This window comes from Pleuronectes platessa, chromosome 20 (assembly GCF_947347685.1).
Source record: "Pleuronectes platessa chromosome 20, fPlePla1.1, whole genome shotgun sequence".
NCBI classification, from domain to species: Eukaryota; Metazoa; Chordata; class Actinopteri; order Pleuronectiformes; family Pleuronectidae; genus Pleuronectes; species Pleuronectes platessa.
Genome location: NC_070645.1, coordinates 4,974,490 through 4,994,563, shown reverse-complemented (window position 1 = coordinate 4,994,563; position 20,074 = coordinate 4,974,490). Strand labels below are relative to the sequence as shown.

General features: G+C 45.8%; 1 protein-coding gene across 1 annotated transcript in view; it reads left to right on the top strand.

The window, feature by feature from the left end:
* Nucleotides 1-7,942: 7,942 nt before the first annotated feature.
* The window catches only part of zeb1b (zinc finger E-box binding homeobox 1b), a 49,060-nt gene continuing 36,928 nt past the window's right edge, over nt 7,943-20,074 (top strand). The window contains exon 1 of the mRNA XM_053412986.1: nt 7,943-8,064. Coding sequence (XP_053268961.1) covers nt 8,007-8,064 — 58 coding nt within the window. The 5' untranslated portion in view covers nt 7,943-8,006. The remainder of the gene's footprint in view (nt 8,065-20,074) is intronic.

Genomic DNA, 20,074 nt, shown 5'->3' with positions numbered 1-20,074 from the left:
TTTTACTTCTGGCTGGATTTTCAGGCTGTGTTAAGTAAGTGTGTGTCCCAGCATTGGTATGGTTTGTAACAGCCTAAACTCAAGCTGGCTGTGTTGCTCTTTGGACCTCCTCTCCTGTCCGAGCCATGAGGTCAAGGACCTCTCGCACTCTACAAGTTGTAAAACATGAAAATGAAACACTAAGCTATCTCACTTTCACTTTTGACCAGATGTCACATTGGGTTTTGATGTGCGATGCTCGCCACATGTTTCTAATAGGGGCTTCTAGTGCACACTTAGCTCCTAATTTTGGGGGCGAATACTCAAGAGATGGTCAGGGTCAAACAGTTAGGCTACGATACACGTGTACAAAACGTATGTGCCCACACATAAGCATACATTGGTTGGCCGAGTTAGATCCTACCAAGTGATTTGGTCATGTAAACTTAGTTTTGTGCTAGATAAACATCTTTCCAATCCTCTAATCACGTATAATTTTACTCAACAAAGACGTTCTCTCAGAGTTCTTAGATACAGGGTGTGAGATTTATGCCGAATCATTTACATAATACAGACGTTTTAAACACTGCCAGGAAAGGCTTTAGAAGAATTCATTGTTTAACCAAATCTTTAGATGCATCACTGATAATTTCCATAATATAAATACGGCAATCCCACTTCATTTTTAACTGAATGTGCCCACTACAGAGTGAGTCCTCCTCTTCCTGAACACTTCATTACAAACACTAAATAAGCACCATCTCTACACATGTTTATTTCCAAAGCCTTACTGGCTGTTATGTTATTATTGCAGTCATTTCCCATGCTGGAATTTCATTTTGGGGCTCCCTTTCCACTCCTAAAACTTACTAGTGGCCCGTCACCCTTTCAACACCTCTCATTGGCTCTTGTAAAGGTGTGGGTGGCCGTGGTTGGACCCCGCAGTGGCCACATGGACACTGAGCTGTGAAATTACATTAAGCCGCCAGCCTAAGGCCCATGGCAATCCTTCCTTAATGAAAACTGTTTCACAGCACTGGCTGCTCGGAGCACCGGAGACAATCTGTTTGACAACCGGGGCTCAATATGGAGAGGTTGAGCAAAGGGGCACCGTCGTAATTGGCTGGCATTTTCGATGTTCATTTCTAGTGCTCCGCTGCTATTCATGTGCGGAGAAAGATTTTATGATGTTCTGAAAGTGTATGTGTGTGTGGGAAAAGAGTAGGTGTGTGGTATTCATATTCATCCAGTGAAAACAGCAGTGGCCAATCACAGAGTGAAACACAAGCACACACACAAACATATACCACCCACATGCCATTCACTCACAAAGCCTCACCATTGGGCCTATGTAACCACACAGCCTTAGATGTGATTCTTTGTAATGGAAATGACATGTATAGATTCATATCTGCGCACAGGGGAATGGTGTATATTAATCAGATTCATCAATGGAAAGTGAGCCAAATAAAAACAATGTCTCTCTTATATTCACTGTGCTGCCTCCAAATGGAGCTGAATGGAACTTTTGGAAAAACTAGATTACATTTAAAAGTACATCACTCAGTAATTTTCAAGTTCAAGTGCCTTTGTGTAATAGTCAAATGGGAGTGACCCTGACTCACTGCTGATCCCACAGAGAATCATTCAGTCAGTCTGGGTTTCCTGGCCCAGAAACTTTGCTCTTGTCAACCTTATCTCCAGCCACAGCTGCGAAGCTCTGATAAACACACACTACCTGCCCAGCAAACCGACACACAAAGTTAGCACGCAGCTAGTGAACACAGTGAAGAAGTTAGCAAAGACGGAATCCCCCCAAGAACTGGTGGAGACTTAAACTGAGCTAATGCTGCTCCATGCCTGACTTAAATGCACTTTCTTTTTTCAATAAATTCCCCGCATCAACTTTAAAATGTGTTGCATTGTAATGCAGTGTATTCAGCTTGCACTTCTACACCATGGTGTAGAATGTATGGCACGTCTCCACTTCTTCACATTTGCAGCAATGAAGCTGAAATACTGAACGCTGCCACCATGTGGATGGGAAGGAGCCATGATATCGAGATCCCACTGATGCACATGCGCAACCAATCAGGAGTCAGTTTCCGTTGTCATTTCACCCCATTTTTATAGCATAAAATAACCAATTAATACCAAACCTACTGGAAACAGCATGCATCGTTGTGATAAGACCTCAAATTATCTAAAGTTCTTAGTTCTCACCATGTCCCAACCATTAACATGGAGTAGCCAGGATGTATGAACTATATTGCACCCATGTGGTGGTCAAGACACGCTGGCTTCACTTTAAAGGAACAGTCAAATCATCCATCTCCATATACTGTCTACGTGTTGCTCCAAAATACCAAAATAAAATAAGTTAATGCAGCTCTTAAAAAGTCAGCAAAACCTAACAGCATGCAGCAAACAGATATGAATTCTAAAATTAGGTTTAGTTTCAGTTCACTGTGAGGTCCTTTTGTTGTGTCTTTAGCACTACTCCACCTAAGAGACAGGGATAACTGAAGCTATGAATACGGATAGATATCACTGGTATTAATTTGGGTGAAACAATCGTTAGACAATGCATACAATAGAAAAATCTAAATTTGAATCTCAAAAAGTCGGAACTGGGCAAACTCTTCCAAGACAAAAGCAAAAAGCTGCACAACCTGATGAATAACATCATCGTGTTACTGCAACGCATCTCAGTTCACACTTATTTTGTCATGACAGACTGCTTTCAACTGTGAGAGAAGGAGGATGTCTCCAAAAATAACACCTTGATAGACTGAGTTCAGTTTGACGTCCCTGCAGAGCACAAAAACGCTGTTCCAGCCGCAAGGACAAATGAACAGTAAAATGCAGCGGGCGCTCCAATAAATACAGTATAAATTTAAACTGGGCCTTGCAGAGGATGGCTGTCTCCTTTTGACAGTCACAAGTAGAGAGGGAGAAGACTGGGGCAAGCCTGACTGGAGCGCTGAGGTTGTGTGGTTGTGTGGGTGTATTCATTTCTATGTGCGTGCATGCATGTGGATAAGTCCACACACGAGTCTCACTCGCCAAAACAAGTATATATCTTGGCCAGCAGCGTAGACAGGCAACGTTACGTTCACCCGCAGGTCAGGAGCTCTCAGCCCCGTGGCCACCCACCCCTTTGGAATCATGGGAGTGGGGGAGTCTGTCTTTGTTTGTGTTACTCTTAGCTTCAGAAGGGGCTTCTTCACACCACTTCAATCCTCAGCCCCAAAATCCTTCCTGAGACGTATGATGTCATCCTGATTTTGGACTCATCAGGTGAGGAAAGTAAGGAGGTTGGAGAATAAAATACAGGAAACTCTTATTTCTCAGTTCTCTCATGTTTTGCCAAAGGGAAAACATTAAAATAGTAATTAAGATGCATTTATTTTGTCATATTCGGACAACTATGATTTTTAAAGACAAAATAACAACCATGATGTCATTTGGGTCATTTTGTACTGGATTTGCTAGTTTTTATGATGTCACTATAATGGTAGTCAGGGTAACTCAATTGTCATGTAAAAAAAAGCCTATATTATAAACTAGGTTGAAAGACGATGATGTTTCCAAGTGAGATGTTTCGAAGGCCTGCTGGGACTGTGAGCCACCTAAAGTTGTGTACCCGCGTGTGGAGGATGCATTTAAATGCTGTATTCAAGTTAAAGTCCTGAAGTCAAAATGTTATCTTGAGTAAAAGTATCCACATGTTTGAGAGAAATGCACTAAATTCTTAAAAGTCAACACAAAAAAAAAGAGACCACAGTTACACAGTGTTATTATTGTCCTTAATTAATTAAAAGGGCAGGTTCTCTTGATTCAAACTCAGTAAGCTGAACTTGATGTTTATAATCTGTGGAATGTCCCTTTAACAAAGTGATTGTTTGGAGACACTTCTGGATATTTGGTACTGTCATGCTCACCTTTCCCCTCAATGTGTGGGGTGTGGCTCAGTCCATGACAAGCATGTCAACTACTTCCTGTCTCAAGAAATATATCCATAGAGGAAGACGGAAGTGAGTTGAGAATACTCCGGCTTAGTGGAGGAAAACCAAGAGATTGACATCTAGCCCTCCAAACATTGTATTGTTGGGTTTCGGACTCGGACACAGTGCAATCAACTATCGTTGAATTCTTCAGCTGATGTTTGCTTTAGGATTTTTCCCCCAAGGGGCCAACTTGACCCTTATAGGGAGGCATGAGAAAATTCTTGAGCTTCCAATGAGATCTGTGTAGTTGCTACAAGCCAGATTGTTAAAGCTAGAAGAATCAAAAAATCTAAAAGTGTGTTTTTTCTTCAATGTATGAGTCATATTCTCACAGCTTGTTTTGTGCAGTGTTGAGCTTCCCTTCTTGGCGGAAATTGATCTTTTTTCTTCTCATTGTATCAGTTGCATTGCAGGCTCCACCTGAGCACTTTTACAGTTTGTGTGCGTGTATGCGTGTGTGTGTGTGTGTGTGTGTGTGTGTGTGTGTGTGTGTGTGTGTGTGTGTGTGTGTGTGTCGTGTGTGTTGGCTGCCTGGATAACAGCCTTGACTGCAGCTGAGCAGTATGCAGTGGTGGTGATAGTGTTGTGTGGGGGTTGGTGGTCTGTTGAAAGGGGAGGAGGAGGTGGACCTCACATTTAGCGGCCGTCTCTTGGGAGAGATTAAGCAGTTTAGTCTTTGCTGTGTCTCTCTCTATCACTGCCTCCTGCTTCTCCTCTCGCCTCGGAGCCGGGCGGCGTGCACCTTTTCCGTCCTCCTCCTTTTGTTGCACTTTCTGTTCCTCTCCTCTGCTCTCGTTTCCTCTGTCCCTCCGCTCGCTGTGTTTCCTTGCCATCCATCCTGCCTGCTTCAGACACTGCAGGAGCTTTTCTCTTACGCCCCCCCACCCCCCTTCCATTCAGTTTCTATTTTACACCCTCCAGCCTTTTCCCCTCCTTTTCACTCCCCTGACCCATAGATATTCAGCCGATTCTCTTAGCTGACAGCCCAGATGGCACATAGCTAATGGGGCTGTGGCTGGATGCACTAGACAGAGCTGCCCCCACCACCACCTCCACAACTGCACACCAGCCCCGCTCTCTCAGCCCAGCTATAGGCCGCTTTGGTTCGGCCGTCCCACTGAGCTGATCCCCTGGTCCTGCATGGAGCACCATGAAGCTCAACCTTTAATCTCCTAAACGATCCTGGACCTAAGAGGATCAATACTCATTTTCAGGGAGCAGCATGATCCCTTAATGTAGTGCAGGATGGCTGCTTATCCCTCACTCTCCCCCCCCGCCGCCAATCCTCAGTTTCAACTCCCCATAGGAAGAGCAGGAGTCAGCCTTTCATTTTATGGCCCACTTTAGTTAAGACAATATCTCAGTTTTATCGCTGGGATCATTATTCAGGTGAATAGCACCTGTATGTTGTCTTCAGGGGGCCTTTATGATAAAACAGTCCGTCTTTATTAGCTGAGGTATTGGCTTTAGTGAGAGGTGGATGTTTTTATCAAATTAGATTTAATGCCTTGTAATGGACCTCTGACCCTGGTTTCATCCAAATTATGGAGAGGTCACTGAGAAGCGTGCATGTATCAAACAAGTTAAGCCGCTCTGTGTATTTCACATTTACCAGTGCATGAATTCGCTCCAGTACAAAATACACATTCATTTGCCAGAGAAAATAAATCACCATTTTTTAACTCCAGTTGCTCTAAAACAGATCAGAGATGTGTTCAGGCTATTTCGTATACGCAGCGGTCGTGTAATTGTTCTTCTTTTTTTTCTTCCGCAGACGCTGAAAAATGACTTCATGCTAATGGTGGTGTGATCCAAGGAAAATGGGAAAGATTGGACTTTTCCATTGGATAACAAGCATCCCATTTTTCCAGGCTCGGTGTGCAGGGAACGTTACAACCGCACGGTTAGCTGAGCGTCTCATCATTGATCTCTGCTGATGCAGCCGGTTTCTGGGGCCTTTTTCATCAGGGAAGGCAGAGAGAAGCCGTGGCACCCTCCCCTAATGGCAGAAGAGGCCACCTGGAGCAAGTTTGGAGGTGGTGTTTACGCTAAAGCTATTACTCTCTGTCTGGGCAGCTTGCCCTGAGAGCTGGACTGTTCCGCTGCTACTGAATTATTCACCCCACAGATCTGCCACTCTACGTATACAAGCTGTCACATGTAGCTGAATGATAAGCTGATCGTCCTGCAATGAGGAGCTTGTTACTTGGAGTGTGAAAATACTTTACAGGCAGATTGATTACATGCTTCTGACATGATGAAATCTTTGAGGTGTAATCCAAATATATCATAGAAAGACATAAGGCAAAGTGGTAACTTCTGCTTGTTCCTTAAATCACTTCCAGTGATTACACAATGTCATGGTCCCATTAAACAGTCTTTCCTGACAATACAGGACACCCTACTTGAGGAAAAACTGGGTTACACAGTCTGGCTGCCACAATGGACTCAATGATGACAACATCTCACATACCAGAGGTCCAGGCACCAGAAACCTTATAGTCATCTGCTTCAAGAATAGCCACAGCCTTGCAGCAACTGCTGCTCCCCTGACCTATAATTGCAAGTCATGGGATCTCAAGCATTATTTCATTCAGCGCTGAGTTTATAAACTTCATCTCTCTTGTCACCACATCTTTCCAGAAGAATTCACCTCAAACTTGTGATTTTCTCTTTCCGATTTACACAGAGCCCTCTGTGATAAGTAGTGTAGGTGTGTGTGTGTGTGTGTGTGTGTGTGTGTGTGTGTGTGTGTGTGTGTGTGTGTGTGTGTGTGGGTGTAGCTGAGGTTGAGGTCTGATTGGACACAGTCTGAACCTGCTGATTGTGCTGGCATGTCTGCGTCCTCTTCATCACGGCTGTAGTGAGCTCCGCTCAGGAGAACAGCAGGGTCTTTCTTTAGGTGGAGGATTGAATCAGTGATGACAGTCTCATGACCTCTTCCTCTCTGTAACAAACACACACACACACACACACACACACACACACACACACACACAAACACACATTCTTTGTCTGCTGTGCTGCTGTCCTACTGTGTTACACACACCCACACACCCTCCCCCCTTTCCCCCACAAACACATGAGAACACACGAGCACACACACATGCAACATGTAAACAACAGGTTGGTCGGTCAAAGTTTTAAAATATTATATTTGAATGTATATATCATATTATGATGTGCACTGATCATGTTGAAGATTAATAATTTTCAACCAGTTGTGTGCAAGAGATGAAATGAAAATGTGATCATTTTTTTTATTATCCCTCAGAACGTACTTTCGACTTTTATTTGATCTTATTTAGTATTACCTCCTTAGACCCTTTTCTTTTGCCATTACTTTTAAATATATGCTTTTGATATATTGTTTTCTTGTTTTCTTGTTTTTATATGTTGTCTTGGTGAAGCACTTTGTCACTAATAGCTATTATTATCAATCAATTGTTCAACTTGTATAGTCCATATTCAAAAATCACAATTTGTCTCATAGGGCTTAAATACTTTTTTTATCATCATCATTATTATAATTATTTTACAATTACATCATAATTTAAATTTCTCAGAAATTTGAAACATATTTTTGTCCAAAAAGCGAGACAAATGACATTTCACACATTGTGATCAGGTAAATAAAGTGAAAGAAGTACGGATGGTAGTTTGATGCGTTGTTAACAATAATCACCTAGAGCAGCACCTTTAATCATAACATGAAGAATCAAACATCTTATGGTGGAATAAACACCGGATACGTTACTAGCAGGCTGTCCAGGTACAGCAACAACACGCAGTCACCATCCCTCTCACTTCCAGGATCCAGGATGAGCGGTGCTGCCAGCAGCGAGGGTCGGGGAGGTGCGGGAAGGTGATGTCGTAAAGCGGAGTGTCGTAAACCAGGTGCGGAGAAGGGGAGGTGAAGGGGGAGGGAGGCAGGGAGGTAGAGAGAGGGGGGGTGGGGGGGAGAGGGGTGAGAGAGGAGGTGACTCTCCGGCAGCATTTAGACACAACGAAAGGATCATGGCGGATGGCCCCAGGTGTAAGCGCAGAAAGCAGGCGAACCCGAGGAGGAACAGCGGTGAGTAAAAAAAAAAAAAAAAACTACTTCCACGGAGGAGCCGCTGTCTCCGGGAGACGGTCCGTGGGACCACCGGTGAATTTCAGCGAAAAGTTTGGCGGCGGGAGAGTCGAGTTTCCAGTCGCAGAAAGTGCAGTGGAAGTAGTGAGCGCCTGTGCGGTGCACCGTTATACCTGCTGTCGCGTCTCTCCCTCCGCCTAGCGGTCCGCTGCACCGGGGACCGTTATACGCACCTCGCCCCGCTATCCCCGGACCTGCTTGTGCCTCCACTCCACCTTTATCCACCCTCACACACTTTAAACCTCTTTAGTCAGCCCGCTTTCATTGATTTACTCCCATTATGTCCACTTTTTTTTTAAGCCCACCACCGGACTCGGACCTGTTTCGTTGGGGGAAACGAGGCTCCCCTGCTTGTTATTGCGGACCTCGACGGACTGGTTGTTTTTAACACTTCGAGTTGGAAAACACATTAGATGTAATTATGCTTCAGTCAAACGAGCTTGTGGGAATCATTGGTGTGTTTTTGAAGGAGATGTAAAACTATTGTTCGGCTTCTTTCTTGTGCTCGGAGGCAGCAGGTAGCGACCGGGACACTGTTGCTGAGCGCTGATAAAACCTGTTTGCCTGTTTTAATTCTCGGCTTCGTGTTCGTTTCACGTGAACGACGACATTGTCACAGTGTTTTGAGGCAGTGGACAGATACGAGTTGTTGTGTTGATCACGTCCTGAGCGACTCCCCTCGCCCGTCGCCCTCCCAACTTATTGTGACAGTGTTCCGGCCCCGTGTCGCTTCACGGTGTCCGGGTTCAGTGGCTGAACTCGGGGTATGTGTGTCGGTGAAGGTGTCGGCGAGGAGCTCAGCCGAAACATGGATGTGCTCGCTGCTCGCGGAGGTTCCGGGGGAACGAGGGACATCTCACGCGCTGTTTGTGTGAGCAGGGCGAGCGCGTGCAGCCCATATAAGGACAGCGGATCCTCTCCTGTCGCGCGCTGGGAATCCTGATTTCTCGCAGGACTGAGGTCGCGATCGAACCTCGCACACTCACTTTGTCTCTTTTAGTACTTATTATTTGTATTTCCACTTCCCTTTTATCTCAACTGAATCTGTAGAATTAATAGTATTTTTTTAAACAATTTCTTTCAGGCGTTTTAATTGTTTTCATATTCGGGGTTTCACGCACCTTATTATGCCGTGAAAATATGTTTTACGTGGTTCCGAAGTAGCCAGTAAAATTCTCTTCAGCTCCGGATACTTTGTCGCCACATTCGTCCTATCTGAAAACGTTCACTTGGCTTGAGGACTTTGATGTTCAAAGGACTTTTTCGAGTTGTTTTTACCGCATTTTCTTGAATTTAACCTATTTTAAAAATTCATTAGAGACTAATTATTACATCGAGAAAGTAAGGTGGCCCTGACAAAATGTGCCGTCCATCAAACTCAGCCATGCACGTGTGTTTGTGCCTCCCCGTGTTGCTTTAAGGAACTGGGGCAATGCTGGGAATTCGGTGTTATTCTTTTTTTTCTTTCTTTTTTTAAACGAGCCTGTAGAATTAAAAAAGGGAAGAAGCGGATAGTTTCTGTGGTGCTAAAAACAGTCGGATCCGTGGGAGGCTAAATGCGTCCAAATGTGTGCTCTGGTGCCGCTTAGGTGTCGTGTGGATTTTCTGAGAGTGATTTTCTGAGTGACATGTTTTGTCCTTGTTTTTGATGCAATCCAATGCTCTTCACCGTCATTTCGTTTCTGTCATTCTTTGCGTTGTTGTCCCTGGTGTGCGTGTGCGCTGCTTCACATGCACAAGGACCACACCTCAGCTAACGGTCCTGCTGTCAAGGTGTGAATGTTTCTCTGCCTCGTTAGAAAAAAGGATGTCTTGTTTACTAATCTGGAGATACATCAGGACATCCACTTTAAAAATGTAGATTTATTTTCCTCTTTAACTTAACTGACTTTTACTAAACTTCTGTAACAAATGACTCAGCCCTATTGATATTCAAAGTCACATCTGTATCTTAACAGATGTGTTCCCTTTTCACTTAAGCTCCATTTGCTTCTAAGGGCAGTGAAGTCGTGCTTTGAAGTCCTCATGGCTGACAAAGCAGCTGATCTGTCATGTAAATCAACTTCTCTTGTGTTTTGAGAACTCCTCTTTAACATTCAATTGAAGGCTGGTGTTGCATGTCCTCACAGCCTTGGTTTTGCCACAAATCACTCACTACTTATATGGTGAAAAAAAAAAACTTTAGCCAGCCAGTGTTAGGGCTCCGTATAATTAAGGGAGCCCTCAGGTTGTGTCCGGCTTGTTATGGCCAGTGGCTCTGCCATGTCTCGGGCTCGCAGGGGGAGCTGACATCAAGGTGAGCTCCATTCCCCGCTGTAAACAGAGAGGTGTTAACAGCCCGCAGGATGACAGGTGTTTGCAATCGGTGTGATACTGAGGCTTCCTTTGACGCTCCTACCCAGTCAGCTCCCCTTAGGAATAGAAGTCGTTCCGCGCAACGGTAATTTAACACAGCAATTTGGGAATAGAGGAATGCACCCGGTATTAACATTCTTTGCAAAAATAAACAGGGCTGTCGTGGGACAGCTTTGTACCCGAGCTCCGGCGCTGGAGTCAGTGTTTTCCGGACAGTGTTAGGAGTCACTTTTGAAACAAGCGCTCACGCAGGCAGCAAGGAATTCTATTTATTTGACATTATCACAAGATGTCATTGGTCTCATCCCCATCATCTGACTTTTCTCTTTTCTCTCTCCCTCCATATCCCCCCTTCTCTGTCTCTATTTCGTATAACACGTGCACCTTAATGAATCATGCAGCAACTAAGGAAAATGAGGTTGTGGGCTTGGCACTTGGCAACAACTCATGTTATGTTCAAGAGCATGTTTATTGGCCTGGTAAAACTATACTTTACTAAACTAAGTGCCCCTGGCCTCACTCACCCTGTCTAGAAACTACAGAATATGACCACATGTAGCAAAACTGATCATGGTATAGTGATAGCTACAGTTTGTTTGGTGGAACAAGCCATGTTTTGGGTTCTAGGAGGAGGTGGGGATTGTCTCCGCTGGTCCACATGCCACTTCAGTTCTTTAAACATCTGTTTACATTTAAAAGGTCCTCCCCCTGTTGTGTGAAGAGTTTAGCAGAGGAGGACATTTTTTCATTTATCTCACGGCTCTTCACAAACTTCCTCAGCAGCTTCATTTGAAAGTGCCAAGTAAGAAGAAAATCCCCCCGCCTCTGCTCTCTCTCTCTCTCTCTCTCTCTCTCTCTCTCTCTCTCTCTCTCTCTCTCTCTCTCTCTCTCTCTCTTCCTCTGTCTCTCTGTCACTCCTCCTTCCAGAGCCGGTCCTTTATTTCGGGGGGTGAAGACACAGTAGCCAGGGGTGCCTTTGATTGCCCCCTGACCTAGGCACCCATGCGTGCCGAGAGTATGACTTCACTTTCCCCCCCTGTGCCATTGTGAGGCTTTCGGCATGTCCAATTGTGTTTGTGTTTAAGCCTGTTCAATAAAAGGGGAAGAGAGGAGCTGGGGAGAGGGGGGGGGGGGGGGGGGGGGGGGGGGGGGGGGTGGGGGGGTAGCTTTTTTCTCAGCTCCCTTCTTCTCTCCACCCACTCCTCTCTGACCCCTGAAACCGTGGGCTCCATGTTCCCTGTGGAGTCGAAAAGGGGGGGATGGAGGGAGTTGGTGCGAAATGGCCGAGGTGACTAAAGAACTTTACAACAGGTGACAACTGTGGGACTGGTGCTGGTGGATGAAAAGCCTGACACACATGGCAGCTATCTCACAGACCTGTATATGGACCTACGGGTCAGAGAAGGTGTATTGTAGCCTACGGACATACATCAGCAAAAATAGCCCATTAAGAATTTAGACGCTGTACAGGTGAAGTTAACAACCTTTGTTTTTATTACCCGTGTGGAAAAAAGATGGGCTCTGGGCTCAGGCTCATCCCTCCACATCCATTGGGGTGGGAAGAGACCTGTCCTCATCTGACCATCAAACTTATGTGATGTACACCCACACTCCCACCTCTGTTAAGGCAGCTTAATGATTAGCTGCTCCCATGGAGGCTGAGAGCATTAGCCTATAAAAAGGTAAAGAAGGGGGTTTTAAACCCAGAGTCAGTTTCAGTAACCCCCTTAACTGCGCTTGGATGTGCTTTATTGGGGTTTGTGTGGCTGAATGCTTAAATGAACCATTGTGTGTTCAGGCTTTAGTGAGAAAGCCTGAGGAGAAAGAGCTAGTTACCTTTGCAGTTTGCCTGCTCTACCTCATACACTTTCAGTGGCAGAAGAAAAGGCCCATTCAGCGGGCCCGGCATGGGGAGGGAGAGCCCTTTTCACACTAGGCTTGTGGGAAACTTCTCCTCCATACTGTGCATGCCATTTGCATATGACCCATTCTTTTCCCAAAGGTCCTTGCGAGGGAGGAATCTGTGGAACGTTCACAGAATTCATCAAATCCCTCTCTCACGCGGCCCTCGGGCTCTCAAGAGCCTGCGTCGCAGCACTCTCTGTGACATTTTTGTTTTAGAAATGTAGCTTACATCTGCGTCACGCTCGCTCGCCACAGCGTTAACACTGATGCATCCCCGTGGCATTTCTGTCCCGTGTATTTTAAAGTGGCAATGTGCGCTATACCCAGTGTGCTGTTTTTAATGTCAGGCTGAGGGCTTAATTTGGCACAGCAGGCAGGAGTTTCCCCTGAATCCCCAGCTTGGGCCAAGAGGGGTCCATCTGCATGACAGGACAATGTGATTGGGTGTGCGTGCCTGGAGGCTTCCCCAGCCGATGATGACGCAGCCATCCATAGATCGGCGACACTGTCTCTGAAAGGACAAACCTATCTAGAGTGGCTGCATTTGCGGGGTGAATAAAAGGGGTGTGTGTGTGTGTGGGGGGGGGGGGGGGGGGGGGGGGGGGGGGTAACGCAGGGATGAGGCGGTGGGAGCTTGTAGCGAGGCGTCAGCTCAGTGAACTGAACAAAAACAAAACCGTTGCTCCACAGCAAAAACGGGCCCCCCCTGCCCCCCCCCCCCCCCCCCCCCCCCCAACCGGAGTAGCAGCCCGCGCCGCCTCTTGTCTGCACGAGAGATCGTTTTGCTACTGTAGTAACCAGAGCTGCTGTCGTCATGCGACACAACGTGCTTGTTGTTCCTAAGTGAGTTGTGTTTGTGCGACGGCCTTGAACTAAACACTGATACTGAAACAGAAAAATGGTGTAGGCAGGTATCTGTTGCAGGAGAGTGAAGGGAGGAGAGCTCAGTTGAGTGTGTCGTGTAAACTAGCTGAGCAGAGAAGCCTCCTCTGCCCTCCTCTACTGACTCCAAAGCACTGAGTCATGGGCAGACAGGTGCGTTTGCAAGATGACTTCAACCTTATGAACTCTCCTCCTCCTTTTCTTTTCTTCTCTACTTGGTCTCCCTACAGGTGTGGGGGGTGAGATATAATATTCTCTAGTAGTGTGTATACTAGAGGGAGAGATTACCTCTAAATTGCCGCCCTGGTGCAGGTAAATGCTGTGTTCACTGTGCCCAGCGCTGTCTGTTGATGTGTGTTTTTAATCATGTATTTGGTGGCTGCTCTTCAGGCCCACAGCGAGTCTCTTTGGTCTGTGTCCCCCCTCCTTGCTCCCCCATCATCACCACTGCCTCCTCTTCTCTCCCTTCCCGCCTGTCTATCCCCGCCCCTTCTTGTGGTCCTCGCTGGAGCAGTTAATGAAAAAGACTGGACTGACAGAATAAGCAGAAGGCGGGCCCAGTGAGGGGCAGTTGCGCGAGCTTGTGTTTGTGGCAAAAACTCAGACTACTGCTGTAGCGTCTCTTCAGACCACTTGACTGTCAGTTAGTCATCCTTTTATTTTGTTGTCTTCCTATGTCGCATACTGTAAATGCTGGAGGTGTAGTCCCTTTTCAACGTGCTTGACCTTATTATAGTCCCACGGTGTTTCTGTCTACAGGGATGATATTAGATGACATCAGATGAAGAGTAATCCGCTGCCGTGTATTGTGCTTTGAACACAGCCGAGTGGCTGGCTCTTCGCCAGACCGTTATGATGATCATATTGATTTTCCTCTCCGTAGCACACAGAACTGATAATGGCCCTCCTGAGGGGTATGCATTCATATTCACACACTGATTCCAGTCGTCCCAAGGGCCACAGTGACTAACAAATGGAGTGGCCCTCCATCCCCCAAGCATTTGGGTTGAGCTAGCTAAGCTAGGCTAGCCCTGTGACAGCTCCTGCAACAAAAAAAAAACCTTAGTCACCCTGTTTGTTAGTCCGAAAGAAGGCCGGCCGCTATGCTGGATGTCATCATGGATAAACATCCACACTGGATTAATGAGAGGAGAATTGCCAGGCTGAAAACAGAGGGAGGGCAGAAGAGGGGGGGACATGGAGCATCCACATCGCCCCATTTAACCCATAGACATTATTTTAACCCAAGGGGGCAACCGAGCTCAGACACATTCATTGACTATTACTGAAGGAAGGCACTACATTAAGTCCTTCAGATAGAAAAAAATCGCTACATTAAGTCCTTCAGATAGAAAAAAAATCGCATGAACAGAGGATAAAGAACATAGGGATACCTTTATGCGTAACATGGATTGAATTGATAATGCATCTTTACAGCAGTACACAGATTAAAACAGAGGGATAAAGGTGTTTTTCTTTCTGTCCCGAGGGTAATTGCAGTATAGAAATGCTCTGTATTTCCTAACAATGCTTGTGTTTTGTTTTCATGCATTTCTGTTGAGTCTGAAATCATGTGGTTTCATCAAGTTCCTCCCTTAAGAGACTCAACAGGCCTGGCCGCTGTTTGAGAAATACCTGTCAGTGAATGAACACTTTATCCCCTTGTTGCATCACTCCATATGTTTCTTACTTCTACCACCAGTGTGTTGCTTTAACACATAGTTAGTGTCACACTAAACCTTTTAGATTTGAAGGTCTTTACAATAGAGTTATGGGTTGGGATTGTGTTCTTGCTCTTGCTGACCAAACTATAGATTTATGCCCTGTCCACACAAATACAGATATTTAGTTAAACAACCTTCTTGGCCTCTCGCCACTACAACAGAGATTTTACGAACGCCCTCCTAGGTGTAGGTTTCCGAACACTCCAGTTTCGGTGTATCCATGTGTACATGATAAATGAGAATGTTTGGGAAACAATGACGTCACAGCTTTACTGAAGCTTTGAGTCGTGTGCCAGAAATCCTTGGATAAGTTGACAAAACAGAGGGAAATGTAAAGATATAAAGATAAAAAGATATAAGCTGAAATAAACTGGAGCTGCTTTGAGCATTGTTTGAGCATTAGCAGTTATTTTTACGTTCTTTCTGGACAGAGATATTTTTGTAAAACCAAAGTTGCATTTTTATATACAAATATAGATACCCCAAACCACTATGCTCAAAGTACATTGTGCATTTCTTTTGACTCGTGGTCTCTATAACTCTGGGAACTGGAATCAGCCAGTGACTTATGACCTGTCTCAGCCCACCTGTCCTGGCTCAGCTCCACTGCAGCCAATGTTCAGGTGTTTACAGTTAAAACATACCAGGGCCTCCCCAAGCATGTTCTGTTAATTAGTGTGAATGTGTGTAATGTGGATATAATGTGTGTGTGTGTGTGTGTGTGTGTGGTGTGTAGTGAAGAGAAGGGAGTAGATACCCTCGGATCTCCATAACCAGGCGATCATGCATCTGCCTTCTTACTCACGCTGACAGGAGCCCCTACCCCCCTCTCTTGTAACACTGATGCCTGGAGCTTTGCCCCCGCAACTCAATGAAGCGTGCCCTTTAATTGATCATGTTCGAATTGAACAACATCGTTAATTAGCACTTGCTCATCACTTGTTTGTTTGTATTGTCCTACTGCTCCCATCATAACGCCCATCATTTGCTGCGTGACGCGTCAGCTCGCTCGCCAGTGCTCTTACAACATCAACAAGAGCCACATGCGCTCGCCCCAACATCTTTCTCACAAAGCGTCTCGCTCTTCGGCCCCTTCCAGAGTCCCATGTATTCTTTCCTCTCTGCTCTTGTCTTTCTTTCTCTCATTCCTTTCTCTGGCAGCTGCTTTGGCTCTGATTCTCCAACTGCGGCAGGTGCTGTAGGCATGCAGCAACCCGGCTATACAGCACTCATAAATAACACCTGACAAAAGTATGAGAGAGCCAGAAGTACAGGCAGGGTGAGCCAGGGAGGCAGAGATTGAACGTTTCCTCTGGCAGGAGAACAGGGTGTGGCTCACGGTCAAACGCTGGCCTTCTCAAGAAGGACATGTTCAGAATAGAAAGAGAAAATGTGAGTGCAGAGAAAAGAGGAGGAATGTGAGCTTCTTCTCTTTTCGTGAAGGTGAATGTCTCTTTTTCCTCTGAAGTTGGTGTGCTTTCCTCAATGCCAACTTTTCAATAAACCCCTTTCATGCAAATTTCTGGTAAATGGATCTTTTTAAACACAAGGCCAGCGCTAAGTGACTGGTTAAGGAGGAACTTGAAGTTGAAGGAAGGGAGTGTTATCTTTTTTGTAATTAGGATGTAAGAGCTTGGAACAATGTTAATCGTGCTCTAAAAGCAAATGAAGAGGTCAGGAGAGAAATTATATGCACACTTTTATAATCATCATCAGTAATGAACCAGCACTCGGAAAATAAACGAACCCATAAATCAAGGGCTATTAATGAACACAGCTCAGAATAAAAAACCATGCTGTGTCTTTGTCATTTTATGCTTGTCAAATCCACCAGTGGCAGGCGCACATCCTGTCTCATCAGAAGCTATCGATCAGCCACTCTGGGCGAAGGTTAGTTTGTCATTTTCTCTTGCCTCACCGGGAACAAAACCAGGAAGTGTGTGAGAGATTACGGCCCAGGATGCAACCTGAAAGCCCCTTTATCTCTGTGAAAACAAGAGGCTTCCTGCGACCCTGCTCCCATCCAGGCCACCCCCACGTCCTCCTTCGCCCGCCCTGGCCCCCCAGCACCTGTGGCAGCCTATTTAAGGCTCCTCATCAAGGGGCTACAGAGGCCACAAACCTGGAGAAAGAATCATTGCTAAGATACAGTCCCAACTGTTTCACCCAACACAAAGTGCAAAGATATATAGCGTTCCTTTTCAGACACATAAAAAAAAGAGTTTGCCCAGGTTGAGCCCAGGAATGAATGGTCCCTTCTTTGTACTGTGCACCTCACTATCCAGGACAGAATTGGAAATAGGGTTAAGGAAAACTGCTTAGCTGCTTTCAGACATGCAATAAACACTGAAAGGGGCTGCATGTGAGAACGCAAATGTCAGGGGGAGAAGCTCTTGACATACTCTGAGTTTCTCCTGCATCACAAGATCCTCCCGAGGATTCACTGTCAGTGATTGGGATAGTTGAGGACGTTTCTAACACGAGACGGACACAAAACTGAAAAAAAGAAAAGACTACAAATATCTCAGTATGAAATAGTGGTGACGACACAGACAAAGATGTCAAGGGAGCTGTTGCTGATAAGGGCCGACGCTGATGTCAATGTCCTTTAAACAAAAATATGTGGTATCAGCAGCGGAAGTTATATGTTATATTCTGGGCCACCCCTCACCTGAATGCTCCGGAGATTCCTGTGTTGTTTGTGGATGTGTCTGAGAGGAGAATCTCCTGCTGCGTTCTTCATATGTGAAGGGCAAAGCAATTCTGCATACTTTCTGCAGTGTGCATGTCTGAAAACGGCTCATGTGTCCTCTTGGTGGCTACCCCGTGCTCCCAGCCACCTCTGCCTGGGCACAGTATGACACACAGGCCTAAAGACAAGGCCCTGTTTGTCATGTCTTTGTCACCCATCTGAGGGGCTTTTTGACTCAAATTTGACACATTTGTGTGTCTCTTTTGTTCAGCTTTGGTGAAGCAGTTCTATCCTCTGAAAGATAACTTCTGTCAATTTACCTCAAGTATTTCTGACAATTAAGCAATGGTACATTAAAGCTTGTTGGTACCAGAATGCTGTGTTGTTAATCAAAACCTCAGTCTTAGAAACCCCTCGATGCTCTTTTGAGTTGCTGCTACAGCTGGCAAGGGTGGTTTGTCTTGACAGTGGTCTGCGTTGAATTTCAATGACCCCCGCCCCCCACCCCATCCACCCGGTCTTATTATGCCATCACTGCTAACTGGCCCCTATTCACTGCAGTGTCCTGACTTCCCAGAGGGACCTAGATAAACAAGGGCTATTCAGTCACTGAAAAGCTCGCCCCACCTCCACCCCTGCCAGCCCTGGGCTGTCCTTGTTTCAGTGCCAGGCTGCAGCGCGTCTCGCGCGCCACCAATGCCAGCAGCAGCGGGCACCGTGCCATCAATTCTTCAGCGACACACAGCACACTTTTAGAGGGATTAAACTCAGACTTAACTCTGATAACCGATAAATGGCCTCTGTGAACGCAAAGCATAAATGAGGAGGAAGGCTGATATGGTGCAAGGAAGCTGGGGATACGTGTCTTTCTGCGTGGTTGTGAACGTTTTCTTTTTTACACAACTTTTTTCTTTTAGTGCACTGTGTGTTTGAGAGAGAGGGAGCAGTTATCTGTAGGTGTGGTTTGGTGTGATGTAGCAGGCCGAGCTGACTTCCTGTTGTTACAGTCCATCAGGGAGATCAGGGGTGGGGGATGCTCCCGTGAGATTAACCCATGAGAGTCACATGGCCTGGATGCAGTCCATTGGAAGACCATGTTATTTGTGTGTCTGTGTGGCTCCGTGTGTTAAGTGTAGTTAGTGAGTGCATTCCTGGCCTCCACCTGAAATCTGACCTGACTATGAACTGTCTCTGAAATGCTTCCATTGCTTTTTCTGTGCTTCCCTCTATCCTTTCCGTCTAATCAACAGATCTCAGAAAAAAAACTCACATCTCCATAGGGTGCCTCTCTCATTCTCTCTCTTTCTCTCTCCTGACCAGATGTTTAAAAGCTGTTTGTTTGTTTACCCAATGGAAGTCACGTTGATTGATGGCTTCCATAAAACTGTGCCTGCACACTGATGACACATGCCTCAGTATTAGAGTAAAATAATTTACATGTGGAAATTTTACAAATGTACCAGTTCAATTGCATCACTAGTTGACCACAGCTGGTATAGTTAAAATGATTTCAGTTGTCCCTGTGCTCCTTGTGACTGAGGACCATTGGTAGGCAGAAGGGACAGTGACCTGTAGGACGTAATGGCCCTCCTGTCCTGAATACCTACATCACTACCCGACCGGTCAGCTAATTTAAAGCAGTGCCCTTCTAATCGAATGGCTGTCTGATAAATCTATTGAATCTGGGCAGATGTCCGCCGGGCTGTGGAAGTGACACAGCGTCTAGACGGGCTGAGAGGCGAGGAGACGACTCCGACGTGATTCAGATCCAAAGGAATCTCACCTTCTTCGTTCTCCTTCACTCCGCCGGCCCTGTCTGCTGACATGGAGCGGCACTTTAACCAGATCTGCTCCTCCCGAGCGTCCTGCGAGCACACTCCTCAGGGGGACAGGGAGGATTTCTCAGGGCAATGTAGATTATTACAGACACACGCAGCCAATGATGCTGAGGTACACTCGGAAACAACATTAGAGTTGATTGAAAAGAGCATTATGGGAGGCTTACATTTGGGTCACCCTTCATCTGGCCCTCCTCTTTGGAATGAACACAAGCCGAGGCCGGAATTCCATATAATAATTGTATTGCCCTTTGACAGATAACATTGATGTAAAGCTGTTTATTGTTTATGATGAGTCGTTTGAATCCCAGGATGCCTTTCCCCTTGTCCTTGGGGAGCTTATCCCTCAGGCAGGGCTGACTGTGTTTTTATTAAAACCCAGGTTTAAATGGACCAGGTCCTTTGATCGACAAGCAGATTAACCAACTAATAAAACATACATCATGATATATAGAGATGCCCCCTCTGAGACTCTGGCTATTAATATACAAAAACGGAGGATTACTGTCTGCTTGCCTCCATGGTCATGGAGAGGGGATTAGGGTGCTGGTCCA